Source organism: Glycine max, chromosome 16 (genome assembly GCF_000004515.6).
Source record: "Glycine max cultivar Williams 82 chromosome 16, Glycine_max_v4.0, whole genome shotgun sequence".
Taxonomy (NCBI): Eukaryota; Viridiplantae; Streptophyta; class Magnoliopsida; order Fabales; family Fabaceae; genus Glycine; species Glycine max.
Genome location: NC_038252.2, coordinates 29221122 through 29245423, shown reverse-complemented (window position 1 = coordinate 29245423; position 24302 = coordinate 29221122). Strand labels below are relative to the sequence as shown.

The window sequence follows — 24302 nt, the reverse complement described above, 5'->3', positions numbered from 1 at the left end:
TAATCAATTATTTGAATTATGAAATATTATTGAAAAATAAAAATATGTTATCAAAAGACTTTATGATTTTTTCTAATATGGAATGAATTAATTATCTACTTTTTATCATTCTGTTTTTTTATGTCTCATATTTATAGTAAGAAAATTTCTTTTATGGATAAACTTGTCTCACATAGTGTTACCATTAATGATTTGGTTTGATGGGACCCTCTTCCTTTTTTTATTTATTTATTTGGGAAGAGTTTTTTAAGAATTAATATGTTTTGTTGTTATAGGTTCAATTGTACATGAGTTTGGGTTTGGGTTTTGGTTTCCCATGGTTCCTTATTTTCTTTTTGGATTATAATATAATTGAGTGTGTTATTTTTGCTTTTGATGATTGCTTTATCAATTAGTTGAGATTACACTCTTTAACATGTCTTAATATATCTCTTGATTTTGATAAATAAAAAAAATAGAACCAGTCAGTCAATCAACCTTTGGCTTTTACCCAATAGACAACAACTTCGACAACAATACTGCGAAGTCATTTCATCTAATCTACTTATAAATTAATAAGAACTAGACCAAATGGCCTGTATTTTGTACGACAAAAAAACAAAACAATGGCCTATTTTACAATGCAAATAAAAGAAAAATAAAAAATTGAGAATGCAGTAGAACACAACACAACACGTGTAATTTTTGGTTCGAAGTTTGGACAGATTTATTATATCTATTGAATATTTGTTTTGGGGGAATGCAAATCGTCTCTAGATATCAAAGTTATGACAAAGATACAGATATCAAAATTTAAATTTATAATCTCTTCTTTGCATCTGAAATCATCTATCATTATACAAACAAGGCCCCGAGTGGCCACGTGTCGCGATGTCATTAACTCATTTCCCACCCAAAAATGTCACATCATGCTATAGTGAAGTAAAAAATGCTGCGTTTTCATCTGTCCTCTTTTTTTTACATTTTTTTATTTTACAAACAAACATTCTCTCTCCACTGTTTTCATTCTCATTCTCTTTCTTTTTTTTTTACCCGTTTTTTATTCTTTCTCCACCTTTCCCATTCTCATTCTCTCTCTCTCATTTTCTTTCTTTTTTTTCCTACCCGTTCTTCATTCTCTCTTATTCCACTGCAATCCAAGATAATGCTTTGGTGCTGTTGTTCTCCAAATGCTGGGTGGGAATGAGGGAATCCATCATTCTCCTATTGTTTTGGTCAGAAAATCAAAAGGTTGTTGCTTGGTTTTCCCGTTGGTTTCTCTTACTGAGGAAAACCAAAAGGCTAAAGGTTTTTTCCTGGATTTGACAATTCTTTGGTTGGTTGGACCGAAAAATGATTTATGGGTTCTTTTGTCTCCTATCCTTCTGTGTTTTATTTTTTCATTTGGTTGTTTTGGCCGAAAAAACCAAAGGTTGATGCTTGGTTCTTTTCTCTCCCGTGAGGAAAACCCAAAGGCCGAATCTTTTTTGCTTGGTTTGGCAGTTGTTTGCTTGGGTTGGCCGAAAAATTATTTTTTATGGGTTCTTTTCAAAACTATTCTTTTGCGTTTTCATTTTCCGTTTGCTTGGTTTGGCCAAAAAACCCAAAGGCTCTTGCTTGGTTGTTTTCTCTTTTGAGAGGAAAACCCAAAGGCCGAAGCTTTTTGGCTTGGTTTGACAGTTCTTTGCTTGGGTTGGCCGAAAAATGATTTTTGGATTCTTTTCAAGACTATCCTTCTGCGTTTTGGTTTTTCATATGCTTGGTTCTTTCTCCATTGATTTCTGGGTTCTTTTCCAAACTATTCTTCTGCGTTTTTTTTTTCATTTGCTTGGTTTGGCCAAAAAACCCAAAGGCTCTTGCTTGGTTGTTTTCTCTTTTGAGAGGAAAACCCAAAGGCCAAAGCTTTTTGGCTTGGTTTAACAGTTCTTTGCTTGGGTTGGCCGAAAAATGATTTATGGGTTCTTTTCTCTCCTATCCTTCTGTGTTTTCTTTTTTCATTTGGTTGTTTTGGCCAAAAAACCTAAAGGTTGTTGCTTGGTTTGCCCGTTGTTTTCTCTCACGTGATTTCTTGGTTTGACAGTTATTTGACGGTCAAAAAATTGTATTTTTTTGTGTTCCTCGGGCTTATTTGATTGTGGTTGACTATTATTCTTCTTCTGCAACACAAAAGCTTCAATTTTTTTGCGTCTTCTGTCTTTCTTTTGTGTTATGATAACTTTTCGCAGGACAAAAGGTTAAATTTTTTTTGTGTTCCTGAGCCTTCCCCGACGTAAAGTTGTCACCGAGAGCAACAAAGAAGACAACAAATAGTGTCTGACATTTAGAGGATAGGTTTGTGATGTATTTCATTTCTCCTTTTGATTTCTGGGTTCTGTTGGTATAAAAGATTGAATTTTTTTGTGTTCCTCAGTCTTTTTATGTTCCTCGGGTTTATTTGACCGTGGCTAACTATTGTTCTTCCTTTGCAACACAAAAGCTTTAATTTTTTTGCGTCTTCTACCTTTGTTTTGTGTTATGATGATTTTTCACAGGATAAAAGGTTAAATTGTTTTGTGTTCCTGAGCCTTCTCCGACGTAAAGTTGTCACTGAGAGCAACAAAGAAGACAACAAATAGTGTTCGGCATTTGGAGGACAGATTTGTGATGTATTTCATTTCTCCTTTTGATTTCTAGGTTATGTTGATACAAAAGATTGAATTTTTTTGTGTTCCTCGAGCTTATTTGACTGTGGCTGACTATTGTTCTTCCTTTGCAACACAAAAGCTTCAATTTTTTTGTGTCTTATGCCTTTGTTTTGGGTTATGATGACTTTTCGCAAGATAAAAGATTAATTTTTTTGTGTTCCTGAGACTTCTCCAATGTAAAGTTCTCACCGAGAACAACAAAAAAGACAACAAATAGTGTCTGACATTTGGAGGACAAGTGTGTGATGTATTTCATTTCTCCTTTTGATTTCTGGGTTCTGTCGGTACAAAAGATTGAATTTTTTTTGTATTCCTCAGTCTTATTTAACAGTGGTTGAGTATTCTACTTCCTTTGCAAGACAAAAACCATAGATCATAGTATGTTGGATAGATTACAGGTTCGTTTTTCCTCCCCATCTTCTTCTGTGTTTTCTTTTTATCTCTTATTGCATTTGTATGCGTTTTTTAGTGGTTATGAAAATAGTGATAAATTTATATCTAAAGATGAATTGCGATCATGTATCTCTGTTGCTTGGATTTGTCACTACGATTTTTTATTTTTGGGTTTTGTATTTTTTTTATTTGTTTGTTCTCGCAGTACTAAAGATGAAATTTTTTGTTGTTCCTTCTACTTGGTCATATTCGAATTTTTTGCCTAGATTTATTATATTATACTTTAATTGTTATTATTAATTTATTCATCATCTTTAACTTTTCTATATACTGACATCACTTTTTCTATTTTCTTTTTCTTTATGTTGGATTCCAGTTGAATTTCTCGGAAACGGACGCCATTCATAGGTATCAGATGAACATAGTTGGATTGTCGTTGTTTTGCCTTAATGGCACAATATGGAAAAATATGGATCTTTGTGTTGCATTCGCTACCTATTTTTATCTTTTTTGTGTTCCATGTTCGGGTTCCTTTCTTTACCGTGTTCATATATGTATTACTTGCAAAAAATGATATCTATTACTATGATTAACTTTGAGGTTCACGAGTGATCTTCAATCTTCTCCAATTTTGTTCTTATCATGGTAACGTATCAATGTGTACAAAATCTATGTTGTAGATATTCTTGACATTTGTGCTTATACAGGTTAAAAATAAAAACAATTTACTTTTAATGATTCTGCGTTTTGTTTCCTTCAATTTCGCACTATTATATGTCTTCTACGTTTTTGCTGCTTTAATGTCAATCAACATTTATTATTTCTGTCAATGTCAATTAGCATTTATTATTTCCAATGAATTAATATTTCCAAAAAAAAATAAATGTGCCGCTCCAGATACTTTTGAACATCCAATCCCATTTTGAATTCAAATGTGTGATGGTTAGAGTGAAAGCCTTACATCTAATAACAATAATACAAACAAAAATATTTTTTTGTAATTAATAATAATAATTTATAATAATATATTATTATAATAATAAAAATAATTAGACTAATATTGTCAATTCATGATTGGAGACAAAAACAAAGCCTTCTAGACCGTGGTTCAACATTTATAATTAATGATAATAATTTATAATAACAATCATATATAATAATTTATTATTATAATAATAATAATGGGTTATATTATTTTAGATACAATTGTAGATTAATACAATTTTATAATCATTCGATATTAATACGGTTATATTATCTCACTTACGAGTACTTGATATGTTTCCAGATTTGTTGAAATTAATTTGAATGAAAAGTTATACTAAAATAAAGTTAATTTAAATATGTTGCAGTGTTTGTTGTAAGTAGATTTATTGGTTATGAAAATAGTGATAAATTTACATCTAAAGATGAATTGCAATCATGCATCCATCTTTTTTTTTAAAACAAATATGTTTGAGTCAGTTAATTTAAATAAGTTTATAGTGTTTGCAGTAAGTGAATTTTAATAATTATAAAACTACAGATAAATTTCCATGTAAAGATGAAGTGTAATCATATATCTTACAAATTCTATCTTTTTTCTTTATAAATTATATGTATCTTTTATAGAAGAGAAAACTTTCCTTTTAAATATTAAATGTTACATATTGTATTGATGTTTAATTAATAAGCATATTTTATTCGTATTTTTATTAATTTTCATTTCAAATTAATAGGTACTTAACAATCAATTTTAAATATTAAAGTATCAATTTTAATATATTATTAAAACAGTTTTAATTTTGTATTTTTTTTTGTCGTAATCATTGTCAATTTATTGACGTTTAATTAATAAGCATATTTTATTCTTATTTTTGTTAATTTTCATTTCAAATTAATAGATACTTAACAATCAATTTTAAATATTATGTTAGGATATAGAAATAATCATAATTTTCAAATTAATAACCATATTCTGTTAGGATTTAAAAATAATCATAATTTAGTCGATGATTTATTCCTAATTAGTATGTACTTAACAATTAATTTTAAATATTACAGTATCAATTTTAACATATTATTAAAACAACTTCAATTTTGTATTTGTTTTTGCCGTAATCATTGTCAACTTATTAGCGTTTAATTAATAAGCATATTTTATTCACATTTTTGTTAATTTTCATTTTAAATTAATAGGTACTTAACAATCAAGCATTTTTTTTTTAGAAAATTAAAGTGATGATGACCCCATTTTGATTGATGGAAAAATTTTTATGTTATTTTATTTTAACAGTTTAAAGTTGTAATTTAATAATTATGATTTTCAAGCAATGGATTTTATTATTTACAATTTGCTAAAAAACGTAAATTGAAAACACATTTTTAAATATATACATCAATAAATAATTAATAAATATAATTTAATCATCATCAAAATAAATCAAATTCATCAATGTCAATCAACATTTATTGCCAAGAATGAGTATGTCTCCTTCTCATTCTTCATGACCATTCAAATTAATTGGAACGACTTCATTTGAAATACAATTAACAAGTCTACACCTTGACGCATGTTTCAAATTCATATTTTATTTAATGTATTCTTTTTTGCCAATACTTAAACATTATTATTATCCAAATAAACTAAATTTTCAGTCATTCCATAATGAATTTTAACACTATTGATAAATATACAACAATATTTTCATAATAAAAGTCTAGCACGGGAAGTGAAAAAGATTATTATTATATTCATAATAAATAATAAAAGTCTACTACTACGGGAAGTGAAAAAAATTATCATTGTGATATATTGATCAACAATAAATATGGATTATGCACAGTAAAAGCCTAGCGCTTAATATACTAAGTACATTATTAACTATTCATTATAGTTGTTCACCTTCCCAACTATTGAACAATATTCGAGGAGTTTTAAGTTTTTATACTCGGGTGTTGTACTATTTTGACATGCTTTCATTTTTGTTCATTATATATGTTCACGAAACTTCTTCATCATTGTATCTGTTCATGAATATGCTGAGATCTCCATTATTTTTATTTTTATTAGTAGTAATTGTAAGTATTTTTAAACATTTTTCTTTGTGTGAAAATATTTATTATTTAATAAAATAAATATACATTACTAAGAACAATTTAATTGTGGTGGTACATATTATAAAGTAACATGTTATTAAGATTTATGATTTTTTCGCTTATGGTATATGTTATTACAAGATTTATTGACTTTCGTATTTTTTATGTTTATCTTTTTAATCTTTCAAATATTTTTTTACATGGCCTCTAATAAAGAAAATAAATATTGACGATTACGGGAAGTGTAATAGCATCGCAATAAATATACAGTCGTATTCATGATATTTCTTCTAGCACGAAAAGTGAAAAAAAATTATCATTATACTGATCAACAATAAATATGGATGACGCATCGAAATGCTAAAAGGTTAGTGCTTAATATACTAAGAACATTATTAGAATATATATATGAATTAATAGACTAAATATTTGCTAAGGTGCAAAAGATTATCATGGGAAGTGAAAAAGATGATCATTATATAACCACCAATAAATATGGATGACGCATGGGACAAACATTACTACTTTTCAGGTTGACATCATGAGACCTCTCATACGTTTTTTTATAATTGTTTGTTCGTGAATATATTATATGTCTGTCATCGTACTTTGAATTATAATTCTATTAACCAGTCTAGACAAAGTTTCATTTTTGTAATCTGAACCATATTACTAGACTATATGATTATTTGTTATTTGCTTAAATATACAAGTTAATTTTTTATATATATTCTTAAATATTAGTAATATTTAACATTTAAAAAATCTCAAATATTACTATAAACGGTTTCTTTATGTTGCAATATCACATAACCAAGACAACTGTTAGATGTTTGTTATTATACCACCTTCACTAAAGTATATTGATTTTAAATGTCTACTTTTCAGGTGAATATTGATGTATATATTTATTTATCTCTCTTTATTGTGCAACCTCTCTTTCATTACTAGAACAACATCATCCAACAATCTACAATAGCATTAGGTTTGTTTGTATTCTTACTTTATGTTACTTTTTCTAAACATAACTTAACATTATGATCATAAAAATAAACATCCTTATTAAACTTTGCCTATGTGATGGTAATATTCAAATAGGAGTAAGAGTCCGGGCGTCGGCATAAGGAAAAAACTAGTTGCTTTAAAAAACATATATTAAACTAAGCCATTCTCTCTTTAATATTTCGGCATTGGTCCCTCAAATTATTTTTTAAATATGTTATCAATATGTTTTTTAAAGTATTTTTTTTCTCGTCGAGTAAATTTTACACAAATCATGTTAAATTATGTAACTCTTGGTTTTTATTCAGTAATGTTTCTGAAAATGAATGTTATATAATATCTTGCTAGTATTTGGTATTAATTACTGACAACACAAGAAGAAGAAAAACCCGAAAGGAATGTTGTGTCGATCATGTAAAAGAGAAATATTACTAGTATATTATAGTTAGAGTTTAAGGACAGGTTTTTTTTACTGCAAGAAAAAAGACGGTTTTTTTTTTTCTATTTTTCATTTTGCTAAATGAAAAATAAAAAAAAATATATTTGATACGACTAATCTAGCTAGAAAATTAATTTAAATATTAATATTTTTCATTTTTAAAATAAAAATCAAAAACATATTTCACTTTTTACTTTTAATTTTTTATTAATATTTTAACTTATTTTATATAATTAAATTTCATAATATAAACTAGGATAAATTGAAATAGATTGATGATTAAGAAGATCAAATATTACATATAAAAGCAAAAGGATAATTTGAAATGCATTGATGCTAAAAGTGTTTTCCATGCATTGAGGTTAACAGTTTTTCATCAACTAATGACTAATTCCACTGGTTGATTCAGTTGACGGTCGTCGACTAATGCATATCAATGCATTCTAACTTGTTCTAGTTCTCAATGAATTCTAACTTGCATATCAATGCATTCTAACTTGTTCTAGTTCTCAATGAATTCTAACTTGTTCTAGTGCTAATGATGATTGATGACTAAAATAATTGTTTTTAATGGTTAACAATGAAATGAATCATTTCTGGTAGCTAATGACTATTTATGTAGACTCACTGCTAACAACTAATTTCTATCCACTAATATTATCTTCAGTCAGTTAGCATAATAGTGTTAAATAAGACCTATTTCAGGAAAGACTAAGTTGGAAGGAATATTTGAACCTAAAAGGCACCGCAATTTTTCCAAATCTTGGCATGCATGGATCCATGATTTCCTAAAAAGTAAGAGAAGTGGGTATAGTGGGAAGTTAACAACTATTTTTCTACATGAAAAATGAAGCAAACATAGGCCAAAATATGGGAAAATGTTCAGGGCAATTTCCATGATGACTCCCTATGATAGAAGCATGGTCTCGTAACTGTCAAATGTGGGCAATTATCAAAAAAATAGTTGATGCTTTGTAATTGCTTAAAAAACATTATTAGTAGAAGTAATCATGATGTAATTGAGTTCCCAACAAAATCAATCAAATCTATCATGTTTAGTTGTTTACCTTTCATTTATATTTTATTTATTCCTTTATTTGCATCTTTCTTTACCGTATTTCCTTTAAGCTTTCAATCATTTTCTTTACCGTATTTCCTTTAAGCTTTCAATCATTTTCATAGGAGTAACCCTAAAACATTCTTTGAAGTGAATTAGAAATCCAATCAAGGAACATAATGCTTTGAGTCAGTCATCTAGAAGAGAATCACTCGTTAATTAACCTACCCGACAACTGATTAGTCAACAGATTTTCACACCAACAAAATGATTAATATTTTTTTGTTGCAAAGATAATGAGTAAAATACCGTTATTTTAAAAATCAAATTCAACTAGCTGATTCAGGTATGAATTATGAATTGCTTTGATGATTGGTTTCACGATTGGTTTGTTAACTTCAAAAAACTAGAACATCTAAGAAGAATCAGCAAAACTATAGTTTAAAGCCAATATTTTCATGCAATTGGTTTGTAAATTACCAAAATTATTTTTTTGCATTTTTTTATATCTTTTCATCTTTAATCCTATTCTCTAAAATTTATTTCATGAAATATTTTTTTTAGAAATAAAAAGCAAAAACACAAACAAACACTTCCTAATTTTCATGCATTATGATGTAAATTGTCAAATAATTAAAACAATAAAATAATTTATACAAAAGCCAACTAATTACGGCAATTCAACCACAATTAAAAACGTTGTTAAAAAATGAAAATGAATATTGTGTCGTGGTAATAGTCACTATCTTAAAAGCAAAGTCTGACAAACCTTCGATGTAAACCTGATATCCATCTCCCCCTGCCCCTAATATTTAATAAATAATTTACTTTTTCTTACTTAAAAATAAATAAATAAATAAGATTATTTTTTAGAAAAATGCTTTTTAGGCTTAGTCGTGAAAAGGCAAGTATTTGGAAAATAAGTGTTTTGTAAAAACTATGGGTTTTATAAAAATAAAATGGAAGAGTTTTATGTTTTGTGAAGCTTTATTTTAAAAATGGGTTTAGTCGGAGAGGCCCATATAGTTTTATGAAGGTCCATTAGGTTTTGATTAAAAACCTAGTCTCTCCCTCTTACACTTTGTTTTGCTTTACATAAAAACTTGTGTCATCAGAGAGTCACGACTGGAGAAGGAAGAATAATCTTAAGGTAATTGAGTGTTTAAAATTGATTAGGAACCACATAGCTAGGGATGAACTTTAGACACTTAGGGACCTAATTTAAGGTTTGGGGTGATTTGGGCGTGACCCCAAACCATAAAAATCGTGAAATGTAAAATTTTTGCTGGTGAAAGACCAAAATCTCATATTCAATTTTATAAGATCATATCACATAATAATAATAATAATAATAATAATAATTATAATAATAATAATAATAATTATAATAATAATAATAATAATTTATTTTATGAAATGATATCACATGATCATCTCGTATTTAATTCCTCCAACATTATAATTAAATGACATATATCAATTCAATTACTCATTTAAATAAATATTATTTTCATTATTATTCATTCTATTTTGTCAGGGCATTATTCAATTATTATTTTATTTTTATAAATAAATATTTTGTCATAATTACTCCACATATATTACCTTTAACATTATTATTATTTCTATTTTAAAATATATAAACTAAATTATTATTATTAATTCAGTGTAACTAATTAATTATTAACAAATGAATTATGTTGTCCTACGTATTCTAATTCATATATAATATTCTAATTCATTTTGATTAATAAATAAAAATATTTTTTATACTATCCTACGTACCTAAAATCTTATATAATTGATTAGTATTTATTATATTTTATTCTATTAAATTTAGTTAATTATTCATTAAATCTTAAATTAATTGATTTTATATATATATATATATATATATATATATATATATATATATATATATATATATATATATTATTGCATGCTAATAAATTAAAAATTCATTCTGTTTTTTTATTGCTAACAGTTCGTTCTGTTATTTTATTATTATTGAATTGGGTTGATTTTGAACATTCAATAATTCCCATTTTAAAATGTCTAACTAACGATATAAATATTTTGCTGAGTGAGCATTAGACCATGTAAGAATTTATTCTGCCTTAACGTGTCTTCCCATTTTGACTCCATTATTCACATATTCAAGATTATGGATCTATATACTCACATAACAACTTTAGAGCTTTTATTCTTATTGATTTTACTTGCTTAATCATTTTTTTCAACTATGAATTTCTTTGTTTCTGTAGTGTAGTTTTTTTTTTTTTATCTTCTTTGAGGTAAGTATTCTCCTTTTTCATCATTCTTTTTGGATTTTCTTAATTTTTTTTAATAATTGATATTTAATATTTGCATGCTTATTTTATTTATTTTATTATTTCTACGTAACTCAACTATATAAATAAATAAAATGATTAAAAGACAGGTTTCGTATACGAAGAAAAATATATATTATTATTTTTTGGGTATAGATATTTTTATCTTATGAAAGTAAAGTTTAATCTTTTCTTTTTGTTTTAGACTTTTAGTTTCATATATTCTTTTGTTTTCTTTTTTAGAGGTATTTAGCTTACTATTGTTTTATTTTTTTTAATTTCATCTTTTTTTTTATCTGCTTTCTTTAAGGAAACCTTTTTTTTTTCTTTTCTTTGAATACCTTTTAAAAAAAATATGATATTTAGAATTTAAATTAATTTGTATGCTAACAACATTTTATAATTTTTACATTTTTAATATGGAATAATGCATACAATGTGTTTTACAAAAAAATATAGTGATAATATTTTTAAAATTAACAAAATTTAAAAATACATTAAAAACTATAATATTATAAAATTTATAACTATAAATTTAAAGCACGGATTATTAAGCTAGTAAACCAGACAAATGAGTTTTACAAATATAACAACAAGAGTGAATACTAATCATCGCTACGATTTTTCTCAACAAAATTTTATGTTAAAAAATTATACCATGCATTAAGAAGTGTAATTTTTAAAACTTTTCCACTTACCAAGAAAATAAAAGAAAAGCAAGAAAGAAAGAAAATTCGTTATAGAAAGAAAAATGAACGTTCTCCCTTGCTAAGCAAGTCTACTCTCTACCCAGTCAAATACGTTGTTTGGGGATCACCGGATCAGTGTCTCAGAAACCCAACTGCTTCCTCCTTCTCCGCTTTTTCCCATTTGAAAAAATTTGCATTCATTCCCAAACCTACACACTTCCAAAATCACCGTTTTCCCTTCCCAAACACATCCAAAAAAAATAATCAGAATGTCCTTCTTGGCCCCCGCGAAGGCGCTGCTCTCGGCGGCGGCCTCTCTGGCCGCCACCGCAATGGTGGTCCGCTCCGTGGCGTGCGACCTCCTTCCGTCGGAGCTCCGATCCTTCATCAGCAACGGCATCCACAGCATGTTCTCGCGCTTCTCCCCGGACATAACCCTAATCATCGAAGAGATGGACGACCTCGACAACAACCAAATCTACGAAGCCGCGGAAACCTACCTCAGCTCCAAAATCTCTCCCACCACACAGAGACTCAAGGTGAGTAACCCGGTGACAGACAAAACCTTCGCCCTCACCATGGAGCCCAACGAACCCCTAACGGACGTTTTCAGAAGCGTGAAGTTTATCTGGATCCTCGTTTGCCGTCAGTTGGAGTCCCACAGCTTCTACAACCCGCGCGACCTGAAATCCACCTTGAAATCAGAGTTTCGCTCGCTGGAACTCACTTTTCACAAGAAGCACAAGGAGATGGTACTCAACACCTACATTCCCTATATTCTCCAACAAGCCAAGTCAATTAAGCAGGAAACGAAGGCGCTTAAGATCTTCACTGTGGACTACCAGAACATTTACGGCAACATCGGTGACGCCTGGGTGGGGATAAATCTGAACCACCCGGCCACGTTCGACACGCTGGCGATGGAGCGCGTCGTGAAAGAGTTTGTCATGAAGGACTTGGAGAGGTTCGTGAGGAGGAAAGAGTATTATAGGAGAGTTGGCAAGGCGTGGAAGAGAGGGTATTTGATGCATGGTCCCCCGGGCACTGGGAAATCGAGCCTCATTGCTGCTATGGCGAATTACTTGAAGTTTGATGTCTATGACTTGGAGCTCACGGAGCTGCAGGTTAACTCGGAGCTCAGGAGGCTGCTCATTGGCATGGCGAATAGGTCTATTCTTGTCGTGGAGGACATTGATTGCACTGCTGAGTTTCATGATCGGAGAACTAGGTCCAGAGCTGCTTCTGGAAATAACAACGATACACAGGTATTTATTCTTGGACCTAATGTTTCTATCTGCTTTTGCTGTGGAAATTTTGTGTTGTTGGATTGGAAATTGTTGCTTTGGTTGACTTGTTAAAACGTTGATCGTAAGTGGAGTGAGCAATGTGGCTGTACAATTCTGTTGTGGGGAGTGGTGATTCACTGAAAAAAAGGAGGATAAAGTTGTGCTGTCACACGTGTGTGTTATAGGATGGAAAATTGTTCCTGTTCAATGCGTGTTTTCTTTTTAATTATTAAAGTAAAAATATTTTTTTAGAAATACAAAAAGTTTGTTCTTTTTGTGATTGTTCTGTTCTGTCTTTTGTTAATAGATTAATTACTGTGATTTTGCTCTGCTGTGAAAACTGAAAACCTTGGCTGGATTTGCATACGAATTGCAACAAACATGAATTCTGTCTCTTTTGCCCTCTTGTATGTTTTCTGACCTTAATGATCATTCAGGGTAATATCTAGTTAGACACTAATTTTTGTTAAATTCTATATACAATTAACTTTCATATTAATTAATATGTGTTTTGTTGTAAGTGTTGGACTTATTCTTCACACTGCAAAACTGATTCTTCCTAATAGGTTCTGTTGTTGACAATTGCAAACTGTAGTTGGTGGGCTCCTAAATTTCTTTTGCAAATACATTATTTTCAGCCTAATAATTTCTGGTACTATTGCAGCTTACACTATCGGGGTTGCTGAATTTCATTGATGGGTTATGGTCAAGTTGTGGGGATGAGAGGATCATAGTGTTCACAACAAACCACAAGGGCAAGCTTGACCCTGCATTGCTTCGCCCTGGTCGAATGGATGTTCACATTCACATGTCCTACTGCACTCCCTGTGGTTTCAGGCAGCTAGCTTCCAATTACCTAGGAATCAAAGAGCATTCTCTCTTTGAACAGATCGAGGAAGAGATGCAGAAAACCCAGGTGACTCCTGCTGAGGTAGCAGAGCAGCTTCTGAAGAGCAGGGGCATCGAAACTAGCCTCAAACAACTTTTAGATTTCATGAGAAAGAAGAAAGAAACTCAGGAAATGGAGGCTAAAAAGAAGCAACAACTTTTAGATTTCTTGAGAAAGAAGAAAGAAACTCAGGAAATGGAGGCTAAAAAGAAGGAACAGGAGGCTGAAGACGAAGAGGAACAGCAGGGGAAGGAGATTGATGATGGTAGTGAAGAAGAAAATTTTGATAGTGATGATGACAATAACGAAGAAACTAGCCTCGAACAATTTTTAGATTTCATGATAAAGAAGATAGAAACTCAGGAAATGGAGGCTTAAAAGAAGGAACAGGAGGCTAAAGACGAAGAGGAACAGCAGAGGAAGGAGATTGATGATGGTAGTGAAGAAGATTTTGATAGTGATGATGACAATAATGAAGAGAGAAGCATTACTGAGTTAAACACCACTTGTTAAAATTTTGTATTTTGTAGGGTCAGATAAGATTAGTCCCTAACATAAAAGTTTACCTTTTTGTTTGGTTTGAACTATACAATTGTGCTGTATGGTTATCCATCGTTTTCAATCTTCCTGAGATTTTGAGGTACTTATTTTTCTTTTTCACTTTCTGTTTGTTAAATCCAAAGAATATACTATAACCACTGTTGATGACAAAAGGATTGTTACTGTTCGGGAGTGGGTGTCCATTGTCAAACCGTGTCCACCATATTTTTATCTCTGTTTTTTACCTTCCACATCTTTTTTTTCATCATGTCATACACTTATCATGTGTTTTACTTCCTATTGTTTTCTTTATAATTCTAATTGGGTGTATACATTCCATGGTTGGTAAATGGTATTTGATATCCCAATCAGTTCCAATTACCTAAAATACATGAATGCAGAGAATCCCTGAATGCAAAGCATATGAATCCAATTAACAATAGCTGAACTATGAATATATATCTTATTGGATGTTGATTATGCAATTGTCGCTATTGGAAACTAACACTTCATTCATAATTACCTAATTTAAAATAGCTGAAACGTAAATATTTGTTCTCGGGTCATTGATTGAACAATGGTTTAAGGTGGAATCGCAATGTAACAACGACGAGGTCGGAGAACAGGGAACTTGAATAAGTTATTGCTCAAGCTTTTTTAAGTTGCAAAAGAAGTACTTCTATTCCTGAAAAAACAAATAAAAGATGAAAAAAATATTGCATAAACACTTTACATATGAATCTTAGTATTTTAAAATGAAGTTTAAAAATTTGATTTTGCATGAGGAGCGATAATTTGTTCAAAGACAGTAACCATAATTTGTACAAATCCAATCTATTTCCATAGGATTCAAAATAACAATAGCCCTATGATAAAGATTTATTACTCTAATGACAATCGAAAATGACATTTTCATACAATAAACATCATAGGCTAATATTTGAATTTGAAAATGTTTTCAATTAATTTTATTTGATAAATATGAAATTGTTCTCACGAGAATATTGGTAGGTCCTCTCAAGGCAAAAGACCGATGTCTCTGGGTGAGTTGTTTTTCACCATGTATCTTATGGATTGTATGATTCAAAGGAGGGGAGAGACAGGAGGGGGAGGTAACTATTATTTTGTTAGTTCACAAGGGAAAGAGAGGGGGTTAAATGTCCTTGCTTCCTCCCCTCCAAATTCTCCTGAAAAATTCTTTCTAATGGGAAAAAATTATAATATTTTCATAGAAAAATATATATTTTTTACAAAATAATAGGTTAAAAAAATCTAAAATAATTATGTTTTTATAAATTATAATTTCTCTTTTTGCACATTTTCATATTTTAAAAATATTATATGATTTTTTCATTGTCACATACTATAAAATATTAAAAAATAAAGTGATAAAATTAATATCAATTTATTATCTCTTTTATCTCTTATAACTTTTTACATTCATTTAAAAAATATTTTATGAAAATAAAACTAATATTTTTATGGGACAAAAAATAAATATTATTATATATATCTATGTAAAAATAAAATTTGTGAGGGTAATTCCCCCTACACCCAACAATGTGCATCCCCTATTGCCTAGAGGTGGGGAGTAAATATTAGATAAGGAGTGATTTTGCTCTCTTCGTTCCCCTGCCTCCTCCTACGAAAAATTAAATCAAGCAACCAAAGTTTAAAATAATCTCTCTTCTTTCATCCCCTCTACTTCACACCAACCAATCACTATGTTAAGGCTCTTTAATAGCAATTCATGACAACCGACTAGACATTATGTAGAATAGCAGTCGTTGTGGATTGCTGGGTCATTATGACATCGTTACAAGGTTGTAATGGACAAAATATTGTTTTAAGACTCATTATAAAGACAATGCTAAGTGTAGGTTGACCATTAATCCAATTAGTCTGAAATGATAAACCAATTTATGATGATATGAACTATAACCTCAATTGTTGAGCCTGAAAGGTAAAAGTTAATAGGTTCAAGTTTAATCATCCCGATCAAAATCCTTTAAGTATTGAACTTAGAAGGTGGAGATGTTGGAGATCACACATTGACAAGTAATGAGACCAAAATAATGTATATTAGTGTAAGATAATTCTCATCTTATAAAACGATCTTGTAGAATTGAATTATATCAAAATTCATTTTTTAATATGATATCAAAGTCCGAATTATCAACATATGTATGATCCTATAATTTTTATGCTCGAGATGTTTAATCCTTATGTAAGGATGCATGTTAGAGATTTTATAAAATTGAGTTAGGTCCAAATACATATTTTAAGAAAATTTTATTATAAGCTTAAACTTAATCATACATTATAACTTTTAGGATGTCGAGCCTATAAGACAAAGATAATGTGTATTATTAATCTTAGTTGACTAATAATTTTCCAAAACCAACACAAGTTAGTTATGATACGAAATTGATACCTATCATAGTATATATGATTATTTGATGTATATAGAAAAATCCTTGAGTTGTGAACTATTAGTCTTTGTAGTATATCTTATAGCCTCGCCAATTAACTTTTGTGTATGATTGTTTATTTGTTACTGTATAGGCATAGTAGATTATCATTTGAGAAGTCAAATTCTTAAATATCCTGATCTTTGTAAATAGTTTTTATTTCGACTTGACAACCTAGGTCGTCTTCTTCTTCTTTCATTATTTTTTTGGGTGTAGCACATTTTAGGTGTTAATTTTCTCGGGCCTTTCACATTCAGTGCTTCTATTTTGAGGAACTGCTCACATTCAGTTTATTTTATCATTTTTGGTCTAGGAATAGCTCGTCCAAGCTTCTAAGCAACTTTGTCTGAGAATAGTCGTCTAGTTGCCTGGGAAAGATCGTCCAAGTTTTTATACATGGGGATGGTCATGTACATGTGGTTGTCTAGGTATCAACAAAACATGAAAATTTAGCATACACGTAGACTAAATGGGGGTCATAACATGATTAAATTGTGCTTAAACATGTCCTCCTATTGGTATGGAATTCATTTAAAATTCTTTTCTTGTAATTAGCAGCAACTTGTCCATATATATACCCCTTTAGGCATTAATAAAAAAGCTACGCTTATGCAATTTTCTTTGAACTACACATGATCAACTATATCACTTTTGCTTCTTCCACCACAGGTATCTTTACCAAGACTTGGGCCTCCTCTTCCGCAAATGGGCATTTGAATACCGCACCTCCCATTTTAAATTCTGCATCTCTCAAAGAAAACTGAATGAACAAAAATGTTCCTTCCTCTTTCTTCTAATCTTCTTCCTCTAGTAACTAGTAACACACGTTAATCCTGCTTCCCACCCTGTTACGTCCCGCCCTTCAACATCCTCTTGTAACGTTATCACCCACCATTGCACCAACTTCAAAACATCATTACTTTGCCACACACCACCGTTGCACCACACACCATTGTCCTCCTTTACCCCCTCTTCCCTATCAATCATAATAATTAGTTTTCAATTCCTTTAATTATTTAGCCGTGCAAATCTGTTATTTCCAATTCTGATTTGTTGAGAATTATTAGGAGATTGATAGCTTGATTCACTACATATTAGGGTTGTTCACTTGTATATATATCATTGTAAACTAATATCAAATTCATCAATAAAAGTTACAAACTTATTCCTCTATATGGTATCAGCCTAAATGATCCACCCATTCCCTATTTCTTCAATTAAGGACGTCGTTCCCCACCCTTGCCTCCCATGGCCGACAACAACTCCTTCATTCCAAACCCCCATGAGCCATCCAAACCCCTTGCTTGCATCACTTTCACCAATGTCACCAAACTTCTTCCCAACAATTATCCTAATTGGAAACAACAAGTTGAAGCTCTCCTTGATGGCTATGATCTCCTCCAATATCCAGATGGATCTTTTCCTGCACCGTCGGAAACGACCCCCACCACTGCATCACTTCCGGTAACAACTCAGAATCCTGCTTACCAAACCTGGCGTCGACAGGACCGCCTTATATATGGTGCTCTCCTCACCACTCTCTCTAATGAAGTGGCCTCCCTGGTGTCTCACACCAAGACCTCGCATGATCTTTGGATCCTTCTCAAAAACACCTATGCCAAAGCATCTCGCAAACCTTTTCTCGGCCGCTGTCAGTGGTGCAACATCAAAGGTCATGTTCTCTCTCAGTGAAAAATCTTCCAGCAGCAGCATCCTAGTGTCCCACCGTCACCTCGTAACTCTCCGGCTCACACTGGACAGGTTCAGGTCAATACTGCAACTGCCGGCCCATCGCAACATGATTTTCTGTTTGACAGTGGAGCGACACATCACGTAACCAATGATCTCGATAATCTGGCACTTCATCATCCGTACACTGGTCCTGACTCACTGTAAATGGGTATTTCGAATCAAACGAAATCTAGACGGATCAATTGATCGTTACAAGGCTCGGTTAGTCGCCAAAGGGTTTCACCAACGCTCTGGTTGGGACTATACAGAAACTTTTAGCCCCGTTGTTAAACCGGTGACCATTCGCATTGTCCTAACTCTTGCAGTTCGTCAAGGGTGGCCCATACGTCAGCTTGATGTCAACAATGCATTTCTTCAAGGGACACTTAAGGAGGAAGTCTTCATGATACAACCACCTGGTTTTGTCAACAAAAACTTTCCTGATCATGTTTGTCGCCTCAAAAAGGCACTCTATGGGCTGAAACAAGCACCCCGCGCCTGGTATACGGAGCTTCGCGTATTCCTGCTCTCCCTTGGTTTTGTCAATTCCACTGCAGATGCATCTCTTTTCATCTACCAAAAACCAGAGGTTACACTTTACTTATTAGTATATGTTGATGATATAATTATCACTGGAAATTCATCTGCAGAGTTGTCCAAACTCATTGCCACACTTGCTGCTCGGTTTTCGTTAAAAGATCTTGGATGTCTCAGTTATTTCTTGGGTGTCGAAGTAATTCCTTCCGCTGTAGGAATGTTTCTTTCACAAAGGAAATATATCATTGATCTGCTACATAAATCAGGCATGACAAATACAAAACCAGCATCCACTCCTTTGTCAGCGAGTGTTCAATTACTTAAGGATTCTGGTGATCTCCTACCCTCTCCAAAGGAGTACCGCACACTGGTTGGAAGCCTTCAATACTTGAGTCTTACACGTCCAGATATCGCCTTCAGCACTAACAAACTCGCACAGTTCATGCAAAATCCAAGAACGGCGCATTGGTCTGCACTCAAACGAGTGCTCCGATATTTGGCGGGCTCTTGTGACAAAGGAGTCTTCATCTCAACGACTGCTCCTTTGACCTTTCATGCCTACTCGGATGCTGATTGGGCTGGTGACAAGGATGATTATGTTTCAACCACTGGTTACTTGTTGTATCTCGGTAACACTCTCATCTCCTGGAGCTCCCGCAAACAACGTTTTGTTGCTCGATCATCAACTGAAGCAGAATACAAAGCCATGGCTGACACGACTAGTGAACTATTATGGGTTCTTTCCTTGTTCACAGAACTTGGTCACATGCCCACTGCCAATCCAGTCATATACTGTGACAATCTTGGTGCCACAAATCTCAGTGCTAATCCTGTCTTCCACTCTCGGATGAAACATATAGCCTTAGCCTACCACTTTGTCCGAGAACATGTTCAACATGGCAAGTTTCGAGTGTCTTTTGTGTCTACCGATGATCAACTTGCTGATATTCTAACAAAGCCTCTGCTTCGCCCTCGGTTCGAATCGTTACTGTCCAAGTTGCATCTCTCATCCAGATTATACAACTTGCGGGAGGATATCAATCATAATAATTAGTTTTCAATTCCTTTAATTATTTAGCCATGCAAATCTGTTATTTCCAATTCTGATTTGTTGAGAATTATTAGGAGATTGGTAGCTTGATTCACTACATATTAGGGCTGTTCACTTGTATATATATCACTGTAAACTAATATCAAATTCATCAATAAAAGTTACAAACTTATTCCTCTATATTCCCTACACTGCATATCAAGACCTGTAGCCATGCACAAGGGGACAAAAGGTTAAGGTTGGTGCTATTGTCGCATATCGAAATGGGTTTGAGATGTTAGACTAAACCTTTTAACCTGTGATATTACAAACTACAAAAGAAACACAGGTTATTAACAAAATATGGAAAATAAAATCAAAATCATACCTCCAGCCATTGCCATGAAGAGTTTCTTGTTTTTGGTTCTTCCAAGCTCTCTCTTTCTTTCTCTAGATGATGTATCAGACTGAATTCGAAAGGGATGAGCTCAGGGACCAAATTCATGTGCTTATATAGGCATTCTACCATCAAGAATGTATTTAGCAGCCATTATCACTCATTATTGGTTGTTACAATTCGTTATTGGTTGTCACCCATTAACAGCCATTCAATTTGGCTTCCAAAACTGACAAGCGTTTTCAAATGTTAGGACCATAAATTATTACATTCTCCCACTTGGTCCAAACATTTTGACTTAATGCTTAATCTTCTTAAGAAATGAATATATGAATCATAGTGATAGTTCCTCTTATAATGAGTAATATCATCCATGTATTACAATATTTTCAATTTCCCAAGCAGTATACTCAAAGCAATAATAAAACTTCATGAATAAACCCAATGTTTATTCTTGGTCCAAAACATAATTTTTCTCAAATAAATCAATGTGCACCCTAATATGAGAAAATATCATAATATAAAAGTTTCAATTTTAACATATAAGTATACAATCATAAAGTGGAATCAAGTCTCATTCTTTCTACATGATCCTTAAATTTAAACAGTGGCATGCCCTTAGTTAAAGGATCAGCGATCATCAACTCAGTGCTTATATGCTCAATGACCACTTTCTTGTCTTTTACTCTTTCTCTAATGGCTAAGTACTTAATGTCGATGTGCTTACTTCGACTTTCATTTTTGTTATTCTTAGCCATAAAGACAACAGCTGAGTTATCGCAAAAAATTCTTAAAAGCCTTGAAATAGTATCAACTATCTTCAGCCCAGAAATGAAACTTTTAAGTCATACACCATATGATGTAGTCTCAAAACAAGAGACAAACTCAGCTTCCATGGTAGAAGTAGCAGTCAAAGACTGCTTAACACTCCTCCATGAAATAGCTCCACCAGCCATCATGAAAATGTACCCAGATGTTGATTTACGAGAGTCAACACAACTAGCAAAGTCTGAGTCTGAATAACCAATCACATCTAGATTGTCTGTCTGTCTATACATAAACATGTAATCTTTGGTCCCTTGAAGGTACCTCAGCACTTTCTTAGTAGCTCTCCAGTGGTCAATACCTGGATTACTCTGATATCTTCCTAACATTCCAACTGCAAAAGCAATGTCAGGCCTTGTGCATACTTGAGCATACATGAGGCTTCCAACAACTGAAGCATAAGGAATGTTTTTCATTTGTTCCCTCTCAAAGTCATTCTTTGGACATTGGTTCAAATTGAACCTATCACCCTTCACAATGGGAGCAACACTTGGTGAACAATCTTTCATCCGAAATCTCTCTAGAATTTTGTTAATATAGGTTTCCTGTGATAGACCCAAAATACCTCGAGATCTATCTCTATGAATCTTAATGCCGATGACATAAGATGCATCACCCATATCCTTCATCTCAAAATTCTTAGAGAGAAATTGTTTCACCTCATGTAGCAAACCCCGATCGTTGGCTGTAAGTAAAATATCATCTACATATAAAACAAGAAAACATATTTTACTCCCACTGACCTTGTGGTATATGCATTGATCCATGGGGTTTTCATCAAAACCAAATGAAGAAATTATCCCATGAAACTTAAGGTACCACTGACGGGAAGCTTGTTTTAAACCATATATAGATTTATTAAGCTTGCAAACCAAATGCTCACCACTATTAGAGGAGAAACCTTCAAGTTGTTTCATATAAACCTCCTCATCTAAATCACCATTAAGAAAAGCTGTTTTCACATCCATTTGTTGCAACTCAAGGTCAAAATGAGCAACTAATGCCAAGATTATACGAAGAGAATCTTTCTTAGATACTGGAGAAAAAGTCTCTTTGTAATCTATTCCTTCCTTTTGAGTAAATCCCTTAGCAACAAGTCTTGCCTTGTATCTCTCAATGTTGCCTAATGAATCCCTTTTGGTCTTAAAGACCCATTTACATCCAATGGCCTTTGCCCCATTAGACATCTCTACAAGGTTCCAAACTTTGTTACTCTACATGGAATTCATCTCATCCTTCATGGCATCATACCATAAATTTGACTCTTTACAACTCATGGCTTGATCAAAAGTTTCAGGATCATTTTCAGCTCCAATATTATAATCAGATTCTTGCAAATATACAATATAATCACTAGGAATAGTTGATTTTCTTACTCTAGTAGACCTCCTTAATGTTGCATCAACATTTTCTTGGAGATCATGTTGTTCAACTGGTTGTTCATCATTTTCATGAATTTGATGATCAACTTGATCTACTGGATTATCAACAACAGTTTGTGGAATGCCAATCATGTGTTGTTCATCATCCCTTTGAACTTGAGGGGTATGAATTACAACCAATCTTTCATTTGACGTGGAAGGTTGAGATTCTATATAATCAATTTCAGAACCTAAGTCCCTCAATTGATCACTCCCACTCATCAAATCATTTTCAATAAATTTGGCATTTCTTGATTCCACAATCCTAGTAATATGATGTGGACAATAAAACCTATAACCTTTAGACCTTTCGGCATATCTAATGAAATACCTACTAATGGTCCTCGGGTCAAGTTTCTTCTCTTGTGGGTTATATATTCTTACCTCAGAAAGACAACCCCAAACACGCATATGTTTCAAACTCGGTTTCCAACCTTTAAACAACTCAAAAGGTGTCTTTGGGACAGCCTTGGTTGGAACACGATTTAATATATACATTGTTGTCTTTAGTGCTTCAGCCCACAAGGATTTAGGAAGATTGGAGTTGCTAAGCATACTCCGCACCATGTCCAATAATGTCCGGTTCCTTCTTTCTGCCACACCATTCTGATTTGGAGAACCAGGCATAGTGTATTGGGCAACAATCCCATGTTCTTGAAGAAACTTTGCAAAGGGACCAGGTGCTTGTCCATTCTCAGTATATCTACCATAGTATTCTCCACCTCTATCCGATCTCACTATTTTTATTTGCTTGCCACATTGGTTCTCAACTTCAGCCTTAAAGACTTTGAAGGCATCCAATGCTTCGTATTTGTTATGAAGCAAATAAACATTCATATATCGTGAATAATCATCTATAAAGGTGATAAAATATTTCTGACCACGCGCATCCATATCTGGACAATAAATATCAGTATGAATTATTTCTAATATGCTTGAACTCCTGTTAGCACCTTTCTTAGACATGTTGGTCTGCTTACCCTTAATGCAGTCCACACAAGTCTTAAAGTCAGCAAAATCTAGAGTATTGAGTACCCCATCTTTCACTAACCTTTTAATCCTCTCAATGGAGATATGTCCTAATCTCCAGTGCCATAATGTAGAGGAATTCTCATTAATATTACACCTTTTAATATCAGTTTGAACATGTATAGAACTATAAGTGGCATTATTTTGTAAACCAAGAAGATAAAGACCATCAGACAAGATACCATTCCCAACACATTCAGAATTATAAAATAACTCAAATGATGTGTCTTTGAAATTAAAGGAATATCCAAACGGTACAAGTCTTGAAATAGAAATCAAGTTTCGGGAAAAACTTGGTACATAAAAAGTCCTTTCTAATTTTAAAATAAAGCCACTACTTAAAGTCAAAATGCAAGTTCCAATGGCCTCCACATGTGAGCCTAGCTTATTGCCTGATAAAATGCTTTGCTCACTTCCCACTGGTTTCCTTAGGTTTTGCATACCCTGTAAAGAATTTGCAATATGAATAGTAGATCCAGAATCAATTCACCAGGT

General features: G+C 32.2%; 1 protein-coding gene across 1 annotated transcript; it reads left to right on the top strand.

The window, feature by feature from the left end:
- The first annotated feature begins 11685 nt into the window (after positions 1 to 11685).
- LOC100788906 (AAA-ATPase At3g50940) lies at positions 11686 to 14577 on the top strand. The gene is made up of 2 exons (XM_006599297.4): positions 11686 to 12916; positions 13602 to 14577. Exons 1-2 carry the CDS (start codon positions 11921 to 11923, stop codon positions 14202 to 14204), a joined length of 1599 nt encoding a protein of 532 aa, XP_006599360.1. The 5' UTR covers positions 11686 to 11920; the 3' UTR covers positions 14205 to 14577.
- Positions 14578 to 24302: the final 9725 nt, after the last annotated feature.

Excerpts from the sequence above, each read along its gene's own strand:
- LOC100788906 (XM_006599297.4), top strand. The coding sequence starts at position 11,921 with ATGTCCTTCTTGGCCCCCGCGAAGGCGCTGCTCTCGGCGGCGGCCTCT. Across the intron at positions 12,917-13,601 it reads GAAATAACAACGATACACAG|CTTACACTATCGGGGTTGCT; the intron begins GTATTTATTCTT and ends GTACTATTGCAG.